General features: G+C 34.4%; 1 protein-coding gene across 6 annotated transcripts in view; it reads left to right on the top strand.

Moving 5' to 3' along the window:
• The window catches only part of KIF27 (kinesin family member 27), a 75,939-nt gene that overhangs the window by 18,446 nt on the left and 38,300 nt on the right, over window positions 1-19,193 (top strand). For 4 of the 6 annotated variants that reach the window (XM_019750122.2, XM_074330598.1, XM_074330600.1 and 1 more), the window contains 5 exons: window positions 1,364-1,507; window positions 9,960-10,166; window positions 16,629-16,798; window positions 17,249-17,352; window positions 18,656-18,811. In XM_019750122.2, the coding sequence (XP_019605681.2) occupies window positions 1,364-1,507; window positions 9,960-10,166; window positions 16,629-16,798; window positions 17,249-17,352; window positions 18,656-18,811 (781 nt within the window). The remainder of the gene's footprint in view (window positions 1-1,363; window positions 1,508-9,959; window positions 10,167-16,628; window positions 16,799-17,248; window positions 17,353-18,655; window positions 18,812-19,193) is intronic. The other 2 variants (XM_074330599.1, XM_019750127.2) reach the window with 2 other exon arrangements.

Below are 19,193 nucleotides of genomic sequence, written 5' to 3'. Positions count from 1 at the left end.
TTAGTCAATTATTGGAACACTGCATCCCCTCATAAAGACCTCTTAAGGGACTTTGTTGCTTTTTTATCCCAAATTTTGAATATAAAAACGGTACTGAACATGAATATACTCAGCAGGTAAACACTCTTTTAAATAAGTAATAAAATTGTCGTTTTTAAAGCATATGTAAAAACTATTTACTATGCAGTACTGAGAGAGCAATTATAAGCTTCTCAAATGGACAATTGCTTATAGAAGAGGATATTAACTAATGAGATTACAGTTATATCTTAGTTTATAAAAGAGAGAAGCCACAGAGGTTATATAAACATATAGGGTTGTAAGGACCATCAGGGTCATGCGTTCCCTCCCCAGTTGGTCATTTGAGGATCCCAAACAGAGAAAAGAAGGGACTTGCCCAAAGCCCACTGTGAGCCTGTGGCAAGTTCAAGGCTGGCCTCAGCCGGTGGGTTCCCCGTGCGAAGGTCCATCACCTCATGCCGCTGCCTGAGGACTCACGCACATACTCCATTTTTGTGAATTGGATCTTATTTGTAAAGAACACTATTTTTGTAAACCAACTACTTATTGTGTTTTCCAGTGGCTTAGGCTTTGGATCCAGGTAGGCTCTGGGTTTGTATGTCAGTACTTTGGTCTATCCATTGTGTCCACCTGGGAAGATGTTTTAATCTCACTGAGCTTTAGTTTCTTCGTGAAAAAGAAAACATAGCTATTCAATGAGATATTTTTAAAATGCCAAGTGGCTATCTATAGTAGCATAAAGTAAACCCTTCGCAAGTGGTAATGGTAATTTGTTTATTTAATTTAAAAATTGTTTTAAAAGTATTATTAGCATATCCCAAGTTTATTTGAAAACAGGTATAATTCACTAGAAACTAAGAAAACTATCTTATTTTCAGATATCTTCAAAATATACCTCTTTATAGTGAGAGTGTAGGAAATCAGCAAGTGTTCCTTAAATATCCAAATGCATTCCTATACCTTATACGTCAGTTTGGAAAATGTGACCTTTGATTTTTAAAACCCACATTAAAAATCTCATGGCAATTCTAGCAAACTTGTAAAAATCTTATTGAATGTACTCTAGAACCTGAATAACTGGTGTTCATTTTAAAACACAGGAAATAAAAATCAGGAAAATCTTCCTATCGGTATGGTAATTCTTATGTTAAGCAATGATAAGTCCTCTCAACTGTTTCTGCCTTTTTTATGAAGAAACCAGAAAAAGAGTTGAAAATGAACAGGACGAGAAAAATTTTGAGAGATCTGGTCATGCTGTCATTAAATTACTGCTTTTGTGGTATTGTGTGGGCTCTGGTATTTTCCATAGTGAATCTCTCGTGCTTTCTTTCCCTCCTCCCAGTGTGCGCTCGCTGCTGATGAAGCAGTTTTTAATCAGAAGGAATTGGAGGTGAAGGAACTAAAGAATCAAGTGCAAATGATGGTACAGGAAAACAAAGGACATGTTGTATCTTTGAAAGAAGCACAAAAAGTGAATAGATTGCAGGTAGAGTTTCTTAATGTATCTAGTTCTGTAGATTTAGTTGAAATAGTACCTAACTAAACAGGATAGCACTTTAAATGATAAATGGGAATGTTCACAAAAATAGGTTTCAGTTGAAGAGTTCCAAACACAGGCACCTAAAAGAGTTATTCAAGTTATTCCCTTAAATCAGTGTAAAGGGAAAACATTTTTATTGTTAACTTGACTTATATCTCAAGTTTGACAAATATAAAGATATTACCCAGGAACTTAATTTGCAAATCATATTATGATTATCTTCTTCAGACTTTTCCCTTCCATTGTTTGCCAAGGTAATAGGCAATCTGGTACTGTTAAGAGTTGGAAGGTAAACACATAATTTAAGCTTTAAAATTCATTAGATTATCCTTTTTTTTTTTCTAGTCCTTCAGTGATTTCTTCTTTAACTTTGGTTAAATCTTTGAAATTCTCTTAGCTTTCCTATTATTAACATGGATAGGTCTGCAATGTAACATGGTATGTCCTTAAATATTATACTTTCTGACTATGAAACTTGCCCTCCCTACCAACAAACAGTTTCATTCAAAGCCTTTAGTTTCCTATTAGGGAGAAACTAATACCCTGAGAAATAATCTGATCTAGCAAAAATTAGATTTAGATTTTGACATTGTATTTTTGTTTTTTAACCCTTCTAATTCTGTACTAATTTAAAAACAAAAAACATATACAAAAGAAACTGTTTGTCAGTGATTTATCACCTGGTGAACACCTGGTGACCACAACCAGGTCAAGAAATAGCAAACTGTCAGCCCCTCAGGAGTCCTTAGTCCCTCCTCAGAGAGACCCACTCTCCTACGTTTCACAGTAGTCATTTACTTGCTTTGCCTTGTGGTTTTACTATGAGTCTCTGAACACTACAGTTTAATTTTGGGGATTTTTATAAATTTAATCATTCAGTATGTATTCCTTAGTATCTGGTTGCTTTTATTGAACATTTTATTTGTTCTGATTCATCGGTGTTATATGTAAATATAGCTTGTTTCATTTTATAACTCTATAGAATTTCAAGATATGAATATACCACAATTAATTTTTCTGTTCTACTGTTGATGGACATTTTTCCCCCATGAATTTTCCTATACCTGTCTCTTGGTACACACACATACACTTTTCTTTTGGATTTGTGCCTAGGTCAAAGGGTAGACAAATCTTCAATTTTAGTAAATAATACCAAACTATTTTCTAATTAACACTCACACTAGCACAATATAAGCATTCCTGCTGTTCCAATGCTTGCCATTTGTTGTTGTTTTTTAATTTTAATTTTAATTTTTCAACTACAGTTGACATGCAAAATTATATTAGATTTAGGTGTACAACATAGTGATTAGACATTTATATAAATTACAAAGTGATCACCCCAACGTTTGTTATTGTTAATTTTTAAACCTTAGGCAATCTGGTAGGTATGTAGTATTATTTATTGTGGTTTTAATTTATATTTCCCTAATGACTGTTGAATGTGAGTACTTTTTCATGTTTTTTGGCTATTTGGATACCTTTTTTTTGTGAAATACTCATTCAAGTTTCTTGCTTATTTTTCTGTTGGACTGTGTCTTTTAAATTAACTTGCAGACTTTGTTATATATTCTTGGTATGAGCTCTTTGTCAGTTATATAGTTCCAAATATTCTTTTCTCTTTATAGCTTTTTACTCTCAATGATGTCCTTTGATGAGAAGATATATTGTAATCAAATTCAACAACCTTTTTGTTTGTGGTTAATGATGTTTGTGCACTATTTAACAAGACTTTCCTTATCCCAGTCCTTTCCTTTGAGGATATTTTCTATATTATCTTCCAGAAGCTTTATTGTTCTATCTTCCACATTTAGCTCTACAGTACTCCTGGATTTGATTTTTGTCTCTGGGGTAAAGTAAATGTCAATATTCTTTTTTTTTTTTCCATATAGATATCCATTTGTCCCAGCATCATTTATTGAAAAGACCATCCTTTTACCACTGGTCTGAGTGGTTTCTTTGTCATAAATCAAGGTGATTTGCGCCTGAATTTATTGTCTGTTTCTGGAATTCCTGTTGTATCCTGTTGGTTTGTCTATCATAGAGCCAATATCACATTTCCTATTTATTGTAGGTTCATAATAAGTCTAGATATTCAGTAGAGCAAGGCCTTCTGCTTTGTTACCCTAACCTTTAGAATCAGTTGTCAAAGGCCACAAAAAAAGGAAACGTAAAACCTTTTTGTGATTTTGGTTGGGATTGTGTTAAATCTATAGATCGATCCATTTTGAAAGAATTGACGTCTTTTTTTTTTTTTTTTTTTTTTAAAGATTTTACTGGGGAAGGGGAACATGACTTTATTAGGGAACAATGTGTACTTCCAGGACTTTTATTTTTTTCCAAGTCAAGTTGCTGTCCTTTCAATCTTTGTTGTGGAGGGTGCTGTTCAGCTTCAAGTTGTTTCCTTTCAGTCTTAGTTGTGGAGGGCACAGCTCAGCTCCAGGTCCAGTTGCCGTTGCTAGTTGCAGGGGGCGCAGCCCAACATCCCTTGCGGGAGTTGAACCGGCAACCTTGTGGTAGAGAGCCCATGCTCCAACCAACTGAGCCATCCGGGAGGCAGTTCAGCTCAAGGTGCCGTGTTCAATCTTAGTTGCAGGGGGTGCTGCCCACCATCCCTGGTAGGACTCGAGGAATTGAACTGGCAGCCTTGTGGTTGAGAGCCCACTGGCCCATGTGGGAATCGAACCGGCAGTCTTCGGAGTTAGGAGCATGGAGCTCTAACTGCCTGAGCCACCGGGCCGGCCCAAGAATTGACATCTTTTGATTATGAGTCTTGTAATCCATGAACATGGTATATTCCTCCATTTACTTAGGTTTCGTTTTGTTTTTCTCAATAATGGTTTGTGTGTGTGCATGTATATATAGTATTGCACATCTTTTGTTAGACTCATTCCTAGGTACTTGATTTTCTTATGTCACTAAATGGAATCTTTAAAATTTCATTTTCTCAATTGTTTGTTGGTATGTGTAGATGTATTGGTTTTTGTGTATTGATATATCCAACAAATTGACTAAATTCACTTTTTTTGGTTGAATATTTATTTTCTTTTAAATCTTCTACTTTGTCAATGAATATAACTAAGAACTTTGTAAGGCCCAAGTACAGGCATAGGGTACTGATTACTGATTTAAAAAGTAAAATCTTGTAAATCAATATTTGAGTTACATTTCCTACAGAAAACCCATTTTTTTCTGTCTTGGGGAAAAGTCTCAGTGAGTAATTATTTCAGACCAGTGAGCTCATAGCTGTCTGCTTGGCAAAGCTCAGTTCTGGTTTCTTCATGAAAAATAAGGTAACTGCCAGTATTTTTCTGTCTCTTGCCTGAGCCCTCACAAGAGCTGCTTTTCACCCCTTACGATTTAGATTCTTTTTTAATGTGTATTTTATTTTATTTTAGTTAAATTTATTGGGATGACAATGGTTAATAAAATTCCATAGGTTTCCAGTGTGCATTTCTATAATACACCATCTATATATCACATTGTGTGCTCACCATCCAAAGTCAGTTTAAATTCACTTTTTAATTGTAATATTTATGTAATTTTTTTTATTTTCCTTTACAATTGCATCACCTGCAAATGATGACAGTTTTATTTCTTCCTTCATAATGCTTATACCTTTTATTTCTTTTTCTTACCTTTCTTCATTGGCTGAGATTTTCACCGCAATGTTGAATACAAGTGGTAATAGCAAGCTTCCTTGTCTTCTTTTCAACCATAGAGGAAAAGCTTTCAACATTTCACTATTAAGTACCATGCTTGCTCTAGGTAGTTTTTTATTTACCCTTTATCAGAATAAGCAAAATTTCTTTGCTGAGAATTTTTATTATGAATTGATACTGAATTTTATCAGATGATTTTTCTTTATCATGAATTTTCTCTTTCTGTTAATGTGGTGAATTATATTGATTTTTAAATTTTTAAAGCATTCTTGTATTCTTAGAATAAACGCTTTTTTTGGTCACGATGTATTGTTGTGTCAGGGGTCCCCAAGACCACCCTCAGGTTGGATGATGCACTAGGAGGACTCAGCATATAGTCATGCTCATAGCTAACATTTATTACGGTGGAAGGAGAGCAATGATTAGGAAAGGGAAGAGGTACATAGAGCAAAGTCTGAAGGAAACCAAGGAACAAAATTGCAAGAGTTGTCTCCCAATGGCGTTACACGGATGTGCTTAATTCCCCCAGCAATGATTGTGCCAACACATGTGAATGTTGTCTACCAGAGAGACTCAGAAGAGACTCAGTGCCTACAGTTTTTATTGAGGACTGTTAATGAAGGCACTCTCCGCCCAGCTTGTATAAAAATTCCAGACAACCACAAGGAAAGCAGTTGTTCAACATAGACCACATTGTCTGCACAAACAATCTGAGCACAGTAAGCCCCTCTTATCAGTTAGGGTATTGGGAACCCTCTCAGGAGCCAAGTTCCCAGACACCATCCAGTTGACTACCTCGTGAGCAGTTCTTTCTAAGGAGACAGGTCTGCTATGTTCTTTTTTACAAATGTCCTTGATTTGATTTGCTATTATTTTTGTTAGGATTTTAGCATGTTTATTCACATGTGAGATTGACCTAGATATTCCTTTCTCAAAATAGCCTTGTCAGATATTATAGCAAGTTATGTTAGCATCATAATGTAGGTTAGGTAGTGTTCCCTCTTTTTTTTGTGCTTTGGATGGAAGAGTGTGTGAAAAAAGTGTTATTTCTTCCTTAAGTGTTTGGTTGAATTCACCTGTGCAACATTTGGGACTGGAATTTTGTGTGTGTGAGCATTTTGATTATGAGTTCAATCATATTTTCTTTTTGCCCCCATTTTGATAAGGTTTATTTTTCTTAAGAATCTGACCTTACTGTATCTAAGTTTTCATATTTATTGGCATAAGTTTATAATAGTCTCTTATCTCTTTAATGTCTTTAGATATTTGGTGATATCCCCTTTTTCATTCCTGGTTACATGTACCTTCACTCTTTTTTTCCTTCATCAACTTCACCATGGGTTTATCAATTTATTAGTCTCTTCAAAGAGGCAATTCTTGACTTTGGCAGTCTTTTCTAGTAATATGTTTGTTTACTATTATATTAATTTCTGCCCCTATCTTTATAATTTAATTTTTCCTGCTTTTTGTGGGGGCACCTTATGCTATTTTTTAAATTCTTTAGATGGGTGCTTACTTCACTGATATTTTTTTGATTTTTTTTTGTTAGTTTCAGGTGCACAAGACAAAGTAATACTTAGACATTTATCATTTATATCCCTCACACTGTGTGAGCCCCCCTCCCCCCATCCACTATCCCTCTGACATCGCACACAGCCATTACATTTCCACTGTCTCTATTCCTAATGCTGTACTCTGCTTCTTGTAAGTATATACATACACACACACACACACACACACACACACACACAGACACACATACTTGTAGTTGACATTCATTATTGTTCAGCTTCAGCTTCAGATGTACAATGCAGTGATCAGGCATCTACGTCATCCCTGAGGTGGTCTCCCTAATGGGACAAGTGTCCATAGGATACCCTACAAAATCTTTACAACATTATTGATTACATTCCCCAAATTAATTTTCAAAACCCCGTGACCATTTGTGGTTACTGACTGTTTTCTAATCCCCTCACCTTTCCTCTTATCCCCACCTCCCTCCCATCTAGCAACCCTCAGTTTTTCCCCTATGTCTCCAAAACTATTTCTGATTAGTTCATTCACTTATTCTTTTCTTTAGATTCCACATATAAGTGAGATCATATGGTATTTGTCTTTCTCTGTCTGACTTATTTCACTTAATATAATGTTCTCTGGGTCCATCCATGTTGTTGCAAATGGTAAGATGTCTTTCTTCTTTATGGCTGCGTAATACTCCATTGTATAAATGTACCACAGTTTCTTAATCCAGTCATCTACCGATGGGCATTTCGGTTGTTTCCATGTCTTGGCTATTGTGTATAGTGCTGCAATAAACATAGGAGTGCATAAAGTTTTTTGAATTAGAGTTTTGGATTTCTCCGGATAGATACCTAGGTTCATTGATTTTTTTTTAGCCTTTCTTATTTTACAATACATGCATTTAAAATTATATATTTCCTCCTATGTTTATCTTTACCTGAACTCCACATTCAGCTGAAAATATTTCCTAATTTTTTTAAAAACATTTTTTATTGGGGAATATTGGGGGACAGTGTGTTTCTCCAGGGCCCATCAGCTCCAAGTCATTGTCCTTCAGTCAAGTTGTGGAGGGTGCACTCAGCTCCAAGTTCAGTCACAGTTTTCAATCTTTAGTTGCAGGGGGCGCAGCCCACCATCCCATACAGGAATTGAACCGGCAACCTGTTGAGAGCTCCCACTCTAACCAACTGACCCATCCGGCTGCCCCTCTGGAAGCTCAGCAGTAGCTGGTTGTCTTCAATCTAGTTGTGGAGGGTGCAGCTCACTGGCCCATGTGGGAACCGAACCGGCACCTTGTTGTTCAGAGCTTGCGTTCTAACCAACTGAGCCATCTGGCCGCCCCACATATTTCCTGATGTTTATTGTCTTTTTTTCCTTTGACCTATGGGTTATATAGATGATTTATTTCCAACACATGGATGGTTTCTTTTGATTAATTTTTATCTTAGTTGAATTGTGGTGCCTATGATTTCAGTTCTTTGAATGTGTTGAAACTTGCTCTATGGCTCAGCATGAGGCCAATTTTTGTAGGTATTACAAATGTGCTTGAAAAGAATGTGTATCCTGCAATCATTGGGTGCTGTTAATTCTGTTAATCTTGTTATTCAAATCTATATTTTTACTCATTTTTTGGGTCTTTTATTATATCAGTAATTTAGAGTGATGTTAAAATCTTCTATGATTTTGGATTTGTCTTCTCCATGAAGTACTGACAGTTTTTGCATTATATATACTGAAGCTGTTTTATTAAGTACATAGAAATGTAGAATTGTTACATCATCCTGGTAGGTTGACGTTTTTATCATTTTTTACCTCTTTTTATCACTTGTAATGGTTTTTTCTTTGAAGTCTACTTTGATATGAATATAGCTATGCCAACTTTCCTGTGATTAGTATTTGTATTATGTATCTTTTTCCATCTTATTTTTAATTTTTCTGTGTCTATTTTTGTTCTGTTTCTTGTAAGCAGCAGGTCAGGTAATTTTATAATCTTCTCTGACAGTCTTTATCTTTTAATTGGATTACTTAATTCATTTATGAATTTAACATTGTTACTATTATATTTCAGTTATAATCCCACTGTTGTGCTTTTTATTTATCCTATCTGCTCTATGTTCCCTTTTCTGTCCTTTCTTACCTTCTTTTGGATTGTGTATTTTCAGTTTTTACTTCATTAACTTAGAAGTTGTACTTTTACTCTTTTTTTAGTGGTTATCCTAAAGAGTATACCTTGCACCCTTGCCTTAGTAAAGTCTAATATTAATTGGTATTTTTACCCTTTTGCCAAACAGTGTAAGGACTCCATTTAACACCCACCCTCAACTTATGTTCCATTGTGTTGTATATTTAAATTATCTGCATGCATGACTTTTTATTAAGGCTGTATTTTTATAGCTCAGCATTAACGCAGTGAAACTTAAGGGTTTTTTTTTACCTCATTTAAACATTGTAGTCCATGTGAAATATTAAGATGAATGACAGTTTCTTGTTTATATAATTTTGTGCTTATAAAACAAAGATTGATGTTAGAGCTTTATGGATTGAATATACTTTAAAATTTTTCTTTAGAAGGTACATAAAAAGGTAAATTCATTCTCTCTCTCTCTCTCTCTCTCTCTCTCTCTTTCTCTCTGTCACACACACACACACACACACACTACAGTACACACAATTTGTTCTGCCTTTGATTTCCAGGTTCTCCTTTCTCCCAGGACTGTCAGTTGCCTATCCTCTATCTCTTTGTGCTTTTGGCTTTCTTTTTCACTAAGTAAAAGCTTTCACTTCACTGCACCTGTTGCCACTTTCTATCTTCTTTGCTGCCACCTCTGCTATTTGCAACTCTTCCTCTACTTTTCAACTTTTTTGTCTCTTTACTTCTTGGATTTCACTCAGAAAGCCCAAACTTTTATAAAGATCAGCTAATCAGAGTGCTTCAGGTTGGCAAACTAACCAATCACAGTGTATGAGGCATTTTTTTTTTAAAGTATTTAACTCTATGCTATGTTTGTTGCTGCTTACTATTCCAAAGTTTTTACCACTCAGAACGGTCCTAGATATTTGTAAACACCAGAAGGCTAATCTTTGGATAAATGACGTTTTGCTTTATACTATTAAGGTAGTTGTGATTTTGGTCAATGTGTAATTTATTTTTAATCATTATCTACACATGTACTGAGGTTCTCTATTTTTAAATTTTTCATCTCTCTTCTACAAAGAATGAAAAGATAATAGAACAACAACTTCTTGTGGATCAACTGAGTGAAGAACTAACAAAACTTAACCTGTCAATGACTTCTTCAGTTAAGGATACTTGTGGAGATGGGCCAGATGCCAGGATACCTGAAAAAAGACCATATACTGTACCGTTTGATACTCATTTGGGGCATTATATTTATGTCCCAGCAAGACCAGATGCCAGGAAGGTAAAGTCTAAACATTAATGTCTTTCTTATTTTGAGATTAAAAATAATATTATGTGTAATATAATATCACAGTATATTTGTACAGTCTCAGCAGGTACAGTTTGGTTTATGTTTGGTTTCATGGACTTTTGTATATTCTTTTAATCGTGCTTCTTTTTAATAAAAAGTTAATAAGTAGGAGAATGTATCATTGTATTTGCGAGGAATAATTGAAGATAATGTCTACATTCATCAAAGAAGAAAAGCTATCCTTTGCATCATATTTTCAGACTTGACTAAGTCTGATATCTTTATGAATTTTTTTCTTTCTTTAACCACACCAACTTGATATGAGGTTGGAGGTATTTATTTTGACTTATTTGGTTTGTCTTATTATTTTCAAAATGACATTTATATGTTACTCAGTCTTGCCAAGCTTACATAATCAAAATTGTATAAACATCAGTATAAACTTATGTTTTAATTTTTATTTATTTATGAATATATGTGGGGGTAGTAAATATATGCACATACATTTCTCTTGAAAAACATCATCTGGTAATCTCTACTATGGAAAAGACATTAGCAGATTCATGAATTTTGGTTTCTCTTAATTTTATGAAGGGACATGATTTGTTTGAGATATATGTGATGGTTACAGTCAAAGGGATAAGAAATATGTGAGGTATCATAGACATTGCAGTCAGGCAGACCTGGGCATATATTTGTATATGCATATATTTACTAACCCCACATATATTCAGCTTTATTGTAAAGGCCTACATATGACTAGACCTGTGTGAGCACCAGGTTCCTTATCTGTCTGAAGGAGGGAAACATGGGGGCGTACGGAAGATGCACGTGAGATGGTTACTCCAAAAGGGCCTTGCACATTGCGTCCTCAATACATGCCCATGGGGTGCCTCTACTATGTCCCGGGCTCAGTGCCTCTGGCCCGGATAAGAGTAAGACAGATGGTGTCCTTACCTGGATGGTTTTTATTTTGAGTGGTTGACTTTTAAAATTGAAACCATTGTTGTTATTCATTTTGGTTTTACTTTGTAGAATTATTGACATTTTCCTTATGGTTGAATACATGGTAAATTTACGTTGAACATTTAGGAAGAAAGAGATTGTTCGCACGATTCAAATTTGTTGTCTGTTATTTCAACTTAATACTTATATATCAAGTCTTCTATATTTACATTTTTCTTCTTTTTTTAGTGTTGGCTAGTTATGTGAGAGAATTTCCTCTTTCTGTCCATTCTTTTATTTTTTAAAAGTAGCATTTGGTTTTTTTCCTGATTACAAAGTTACACATATTTATTCTCTCTTGCTCTCTGTTTTTTTTTGTGTGTGTGTGTGTTTTTTTATCTTTTTTACTAGACATACATGTGCATGCGCACACACTCACACACAAACTCTTTGAGGAGATAGAGCTCCATGGGTTCTTGAAAAGGGTTAGGCCCTTCTATTCTTATCTCTAGTTTGATTAGACCTAAAACAGACATGACTAGAATAAAGACTTCCATGTTATTGCTTTGAATTAGCAAATTCTTAGTTTTGTTTTGTTTTTAAAATTTTCTTTGTACCCCCCCAAAGAACCCTTGTCTCCCACTAAAAGAAGGTAAAAGGGAGGAAGATGCAAAGGTCATACGATCAGGCGAGCAGTTTTAAGAGTTCTCTCTTACTGTGTATCCAGGAGTCCCGGCTACGTCTCTTGCTTGGCCTAGTTTTTGCAGCAGATGTGGAAAGGCAGGCTTGCATGGGAAGACACATAGTATGGCAAGACTTGTTCAAGTCCTATTTGCTGCTCGCTTGTTCTAAGAGATCTCACATCGAATACCAAAACTAGCTAAGTTAAGCTGGTGAGGACATCTGAAATACCATTTCATTTTCTCCTGGATTTCTGTCTCCGTGGCAGAAGTCTAGCTTATATTTTTTGACTCTAAAATTATATTTTTAGAGTTTAGCTCTGATATTTTCTTGAAGTAAAAATAGTCTGATAAGAGCAATACTTCCTCAACTTAAAATACTTTCAAAAGAAAAGGGGAAGAGTAGCTTAATCAATTTTTAAATTGATTACAGAAAGAATTTTATTTTATGTCTTACATGCTTATTTACACATATTGGAAAGAAAGAGTGAAAAGATCTTACTTATTTAAAAAATGTATTATTCATGTTATATTTATACATATACTTTCGTTACTAGCTTTTCTCACTTAATATATCATGAACATTTAACAGTCATTAAACATTCTTCTATAATATATCATGATTTTTAATGGTTGAATAATATTTATCCCAAGTACGTACCATTGTGTACTTTTTCCTATTGCTGCACATTTGTTGTCAACTTTTTCTTAATCTGAAAAGTTAAACACCAAAATGGAATTATCGGACATATCTACTTATGCAGAAATCCTAAAGAAATTATCCCTCACCACTAAATAGTATACAGGTAAAATAAAATAAAAAGTATTACTATTATGTATCAAATTAACATGAAAAAGAGAAAAACTCATTTGTCTCAATAGATACCAAAAACTCCTCTGATGAAATGCAAAATCGAATCTGGATTTTAAACTTACAAAAAAAAATATAATAGGTTTCTACTTCCTTAACACAGTAACTATGATGTAATTAAAGCCAAGAGCCAGTGCTATAAATACTAAAAAAGCACTTTGAAAAGAAAAAAATTACAACGGTGGTTCCAGTCATTACTTAGGTTTATGCTAATGAAAATGTGTCATATTTCATTGATTGTAAGATTCACCTATTTTTTTCACTTTTTATCATCTATGATGGCAGGATATGTTTTAAAATTGATGGCATGTCATAGTTTGACAGCTTTTTTTTTTCTTGGTGGTATAAAAATAATGGTGTGTGTTACAGTTGATGGCATTTTAGATTTGATGAACTATGGTATAATGAAAAGGAAATAAAAGCAATAGGTATACAGTATCACTTTCAGTACTTGACATAATTATATACTAAGAAAACCAGCCAAAATATTCTTGAAGTATGTATTTTAAAAACCTCCTGGGATCTCCAAATTCACAGAAGTGGAATATTTGTAAAATCTTTTTTTTTTTCCTGAATGAATTACTTTTTTTTGGTCACAAAATTCCTGTGCATAACCCCACACTAAAGGTTAACAGCCTCTTCAGTTTTCAGTGAGATTTTATGTCTTACATAAAGGCCCCTTTTTTTCTCACAAAATAATTAATTTTTTGTGTGGTTTCTTAATTACTTTTTTGCATACATACCATGTTTTCCCGAAAATAAGACATAGCTGAACTATCAGCTCTAATGCGTCTTTTAGAGCAAAAATTAATATAAGACCCAGTTTTATTTTATTATAATATAAGACTGGGTCTTTAATATCATATCATATCATGTCATGTCATGTCATGTCATGTCATGTCATGTCATGTCATATCATGTCATATCATATCATATCCCCGGTCTTATATAATGTAATATCAGACCAGGTCTTACATTAATTTTTGCTCCAAAAGACTCATTAGAGCTGATGGTCCAGCTACGTCTTATTTTCGGGGAAACACGGTAGTTGCTCATGGTGAAGAGCAAACATAGCAGAACACAAGAGAAGATATGTCTACTGAGCTTTGACCAGGTTCCTTTGCAAGCTAAGCAGCTCATTCCAGCACAATACACCAACTTCATAGTAGCAAAATGACAAATTAAATCTCAAATGAAACTATAAATTTAAACATGTGGAAGCCACAATCTTTGGTGAATGAGTTAAGCAAAGTAGCAGCACATCTGATGAAACAAAATCAAATGTGTCACTAATGAGAGGGGATTATCTTATCATAGAATTTAGAATGTCTGGGTACAACATTTAAAGTCAAATTAGATTATTTTCAGAGAAAAACCAAGTTGCTGAAAGACCTTGGGGAAAATCTGAAGTACCTCAAGATTTAGTCAAATGATGACTGAATACCGGGGGTGCCAAAAAAATGCATACACATTTTAAGAGATGTTATCTGTGTATTACTTTTTGAAGTTTAATTGAATTATGGTAGCAATGTGTAGTATGACGTTCGCTCAAAGATGGCATTAATCAAATGAATGCTAGTGTCACCATGTGACAGGCAGGACAGTCAAAGAAAATGGTGGAAGAACAGTTGTCGAAGTTGTATTCTGAAGTGGTATTTGAAATTCGAGAACATTGTGGAAGTACAACGACAATGGAGGTATGCGTATGCAACAGAACCTTCAACACGCTTCACAATTGCACGTATTTGTGATAAGTCTGAGATGCATGGTGCTATGTGTGATGTGCATAAGGGAAGAGCTGGGACGCCTCGCACAGCAACAAGTCCTGCGTCTTCTGCTCTGGTGTTGGAACAGTTTACACTCCCGCCACAGAAGTCTACCAGATATGGAATATGGTTGAAAATGCTGTAATCAGAAGTGTCTGGATGCTGACAGTAACCACTTTGAGCACCTCTTGTAATTGCAGAAGTCAAACGTGACTTGTATTCATCTTTTGTTATCGATATATATTGAGTATTACAATTTTAATACAGTTTTTTCCTTTCTTAAAATGTGTATACATTTTTTTGGCACCTTTTATATTTGAAGGTCTACCATTATTGTTAGACTTTGTCTCTAGAATTGGGACCAATGAGAAAAGTGCTAAGGGGATATAAAGAAGGACTTACTAGTGACAACTGCCAACAATAATATGAGAGGCCCCAGAGGGACCCCCACAGTGAATATGTTCTGGCAGAGGTTAAACGATAATTTACAATATTACAGAAGAGAGTCAAACATAGGATAGATAGTTTAATTCAGTAACCTTTCAAGTTTTCTCTATCCCTGTGGCCGTGTAATTCTGTTATCTGAATTATTACTCAGCTTATTTGAATATTTACATGTGATCAGTACTGTTTGGAATATGGTTGAAAATGCTAAAATATCCCTATTGGAGAGCTAATGGAATACAGAAGCAACAGGGGGAAGCAGAACCCAATACCTAGGAAAGAAGGGGCTGGATTATAAAAGGCTTTATGAGCCTGGAAGGGGCAAAAAAACATTGTGTTGGGTGGAATGACTGTTGAATTAATTTGCTAAATGTTACTCATTGTAGCAGAACTTATTTAGTGTTCATTATTAAGCTGGGTCATTTAGCTTTCTTTGTAAAAATAAATTTTAAAAGCATATTGCAATCCCAGAAAACAAAGTTTGAGTCTGAACAAAAAATTTAATTTTCTTCTGAAATAATTCCCACCTCCCTGACAGAGAAACCTTGATGCCTATCAGTTAAGGGGCAAATGGCCATACTGGGTACATTGTGTTTGTTAGATAAATACTTCTTGAATTGGTTCTTCTGTAAATAATTCCCCTCTCCCTCCCCTAAACCTCAGAACTTGGAGGGCCACCTAGAAAACTTAACCCCCCTATCCATCACGGTGCTAATGTGTCAGATGGTCTTACTAGGTGACCAACAGCAGAGGCACAAATGAGATATAGAATCAGGTAGGCTTTTCTGGGAGAGGGTACATGAGGAACCTATGTTAATTGAATCTCAAACACCATGTAATATACACACTTCACTATATATTATAGTTTTAATAGCTTACAATTATTTATATTAAATAATTTAATATCCCCTCTAAGATTATTATTTACCTTTTTTGAGAAATTACCTTGAGATTTGGTTACAGAGAGGTGACGAAAAGAAATATTTGGTAACGGAAACTAGAATAAAAGTAAAAAGGCAATTTCTAATTCATTGTTGTTTTCCAAGCTCATTTGTGAGAATTCAAGGTACGTTGCCAATAGAAGCATGTTATAATGTAGAAAGTGCCTAGGCTAGCCCCTGAACATGTAACTATCCTATGATACATATTAAGTATGTTACTTAGCATTAATTCAGCTATGCTAACCACCACATATAAAGTGAGTAAATACATTTGGATTTCCAAATTGAAAATATTTTGCCTTAGTGGAGGGAGTGGTGATGGCTGTGGATTTCTTCGTTTGGTGGATTTGGATTGGATGGAGGAGGATGCAGACCCTTAGCAACACCACAATTCTCCAAGTGTTCCCAACTGTTTCCCAGTTCCCTCCTATTACACTGTATATGGGCGTGATGTTCACTGGGGAGTGCCTGTGCTGTTTTAAGAGCTGTGATGTTTTCATTGATGCCTCTCTTCGGTTTCATTGTTGAATACTACTTCCTTGGAGCTATAGTAGAAGATAGAAGAGCATTCTAGCAAAGGAAGAGATGTGTGGATTCTGGAAGAAATATGTGTCCATGAGGACAATAGTATTGTGAAATGAATTTTGACATTTTTGGGGGTGTGTGATGCATATTTTTAGTGATTGGATATTTTAAGTGTACCTATCTTATAACCTCTTAAAAACATTTTGAGTAATAAGATTAAAAATGGTCATTTTAAAAATCATTTTTTGTTGTTGTTGTTGGGTGGGGGAATCACTTGTAAGGTCTACACAAGTCCTTCTGTGTACTCTCTGGATCGAGTAGTTGCCGGATTTCGGACACGAAGTCAGATGCTGCTGGGTCATATAGAAGAACAAGATGAAGTCCTCCACTGCCAGTTTTCTGATCACAGTGATGATGAAGAATTAGAAGGCCAAGAGAAATCTGAAATGAGGTGTGTGAAATATAGACTGACTTAATAAATGTATAAATATATACAGATGTAGGCTTTTTTCATTAGAGTGCATGTTTTCCATTTAATATAACAACAGTAGGTAGTTTTTGCTAAATGTACTGTCAGCTAATGTACTACGAAACCAGTGTTTGAAGACAAATCATCAGTCTTAAGTTGAAAAATAATTTTGCTTTTAGAGTTTTTATAGTTGGATTTTAATTTTCAAAGAAAATGTTTTTGGATATCCTGATTCTGCTGCCAGAATGGCAACAAACATAATGAATTTTCCACTGGTTCCAACATGGGTGGGAATATTAGTAAAATTCTGTTTATTTTTATATAATTAACAATTCTTTAATCATTACTATCACTTTTTGAGGAAGTTAATTTGAAAGCAGATTAGCAAACACACACGTTACCTTTGATCCTGTTATTTTTTTTTTTTTTTAGACAGAGAAGTCGCTCATGGATTCAAAAGCCAGTCTCTGTTTGTCCTCTTGTTGAATTGAATGATATTGATGATCAAACACAAAAGTCAAGTTTGGGGAATGAAGGTACACAGACTTTCTTAAGTAATTTAGATCTCATGTTTATGAGACACTTTTCTTTCTCTTCAGTCAGTAATTTAAGAAGCATCTGGGAATCCTCAAAGGCAGGAACTTGTTAGGAGTGCTTTGCTTATTGGAAGAAATCCCCTTATGTTCTCTGTTCTACCTTCTCATTTTCACTCCTTAATAAGATAATTTCTTTCCACCAATCAATTTGGCTAGAGTTACAGGCTAAATCTCTCAAAATAGGGATTTTTACATTCAAGCCTATGTTGGTATGCATTGTACTCTTGACTACTTCAAAATACATCTTAAGTAATTTATTAGGTGGTCTGCTTTCCTGCTTCACTGGCACACATGCCTACCATTAGTGATGTTTTTGGGATTGAAGCCAGATTAGTGTATGGGTGCTCATAATGTTCGAGGACACAATTGAGAATTTTATGCATCAAATTACAGAATAAAATGTTTATGTTGCAAAAAACTATAGTAGATTTTAACTCATTTATCTTGGCCTATGAGTGGTAAAAGCACCAAAAGTGAGAGTACAGAGAATATAAATATGTCCTACACTATGAAAATAGAGAACATTTTTAAGAGCCTATGCATACAATATTTAACAAAAAATTGACTCTGTCACAAATAAAACAAATTTTAAAATGTATGAATAGTATGGATAAGTGTTAGTCAAGTAGCCATTCTTGAACTGTTTGTTACTGGTCTATAACCAGTTAAGAAACTTATGCTAGAATGTAAATCAGTGCACTAGACTGAGGAAGTCTCACTATGAAAAAAAAGTTCAACTGAACCAAAACAGTGACAGAGTTGATTTATGTTCTAGTGTAAGATAGTAACAAAAAGTTCTGGCCCACACTCTGAGTAGTCTACTGTAGATTACATTCTTTGATTACAATAAAACTAGAAGTTAATAGGAAAAAAGTTCAACCCTCTACCCACCTGGAGATTTTACATCTTTCTTAAATAACTCAAATTAAAAACTCAAATTTTAGAATATCTACGGGCAATGAGAAACTATCAGAAACTAGGGAATATGACTAAAGCATATATATATATAATTTTTTTTTTTTTTTTTTTTTTTTAGGAAAGGAAAACTCTTACTATAAGCTAGAAAACTAAAGTCCCAATTGCTGTGCATTTTTTTCCTTTCTTTCCTTCCCTGTCTGTTTGTTCCTTCCTCTTTTACTTCTAGACTGCTTCTGTGTCTGCTTTTCTTTTTTGGCTCTACTCCTGTTGAAAATTTTATGAGCAGATAGCTTTATTTCTGAGTTTTGTATCTTTCATTTTAAAGATTTAAAGTTTGAATGTCTTCAGGAGAGTCAAGAGTTGAATTTGCAAAAATTAAGGAATTCAGAACTCATACTTACTGAAGCTAAACAAAAAATGAGAGAACTTACAATTAACATCAAGATGAAGGAAGATCTGATTAAAGAATTAATGAAAACAGGTAATAGTATCCTGTGAACCAGCTTATATAAGAAAGAAAAGCTTCTATTATAAAATAGTTTCTGACGTTGTAACATTTACTTTAGCTTTTGGTATAACAAGGTGTGTTCCAGAGCCAGTATGTGGAGGTTAGTTATTAAAAGAACTTTGTTATATTGGGATTCATCTATGAATTGTTCTAACCAATGTGAATTCTGTGTTGAAACGCTGTGGCACTTCATGTTTTTTGCCACTTTTTAAGAAACATACTAGGCATCTGGCAATATGTATGAGATGCTTTTCTAACTCATTTGAATAATTATTTTAAATTATTAGTCTTCAATTTCTTGGATAGTTCATTTTTAACATTAATCAGAAACTTTATATTTAAGCATAGTTAATTT

This window comes from Rhinolophus sinicus, linkage group LG04 (assembly GCF_036562045.2).
Source record: "Rhinolophus sinicus isolate RSC01 linkage group LG04, ASM3656204v1, whole genome shotgun sequence".
Taxonomy (NCBI): domain Eukaryota; kingdom Metazoa; phylum Chordata; class Mammalia; order Chiroptera; family Rhinolophidae; genus Rhinolophus; species Rhinolophus sinicus.
The sequence above is the reverse complement of the archived record's forward strand: the minus strand, read 5'-3'. Positions and strand labels throughout refer to the sequence as shown.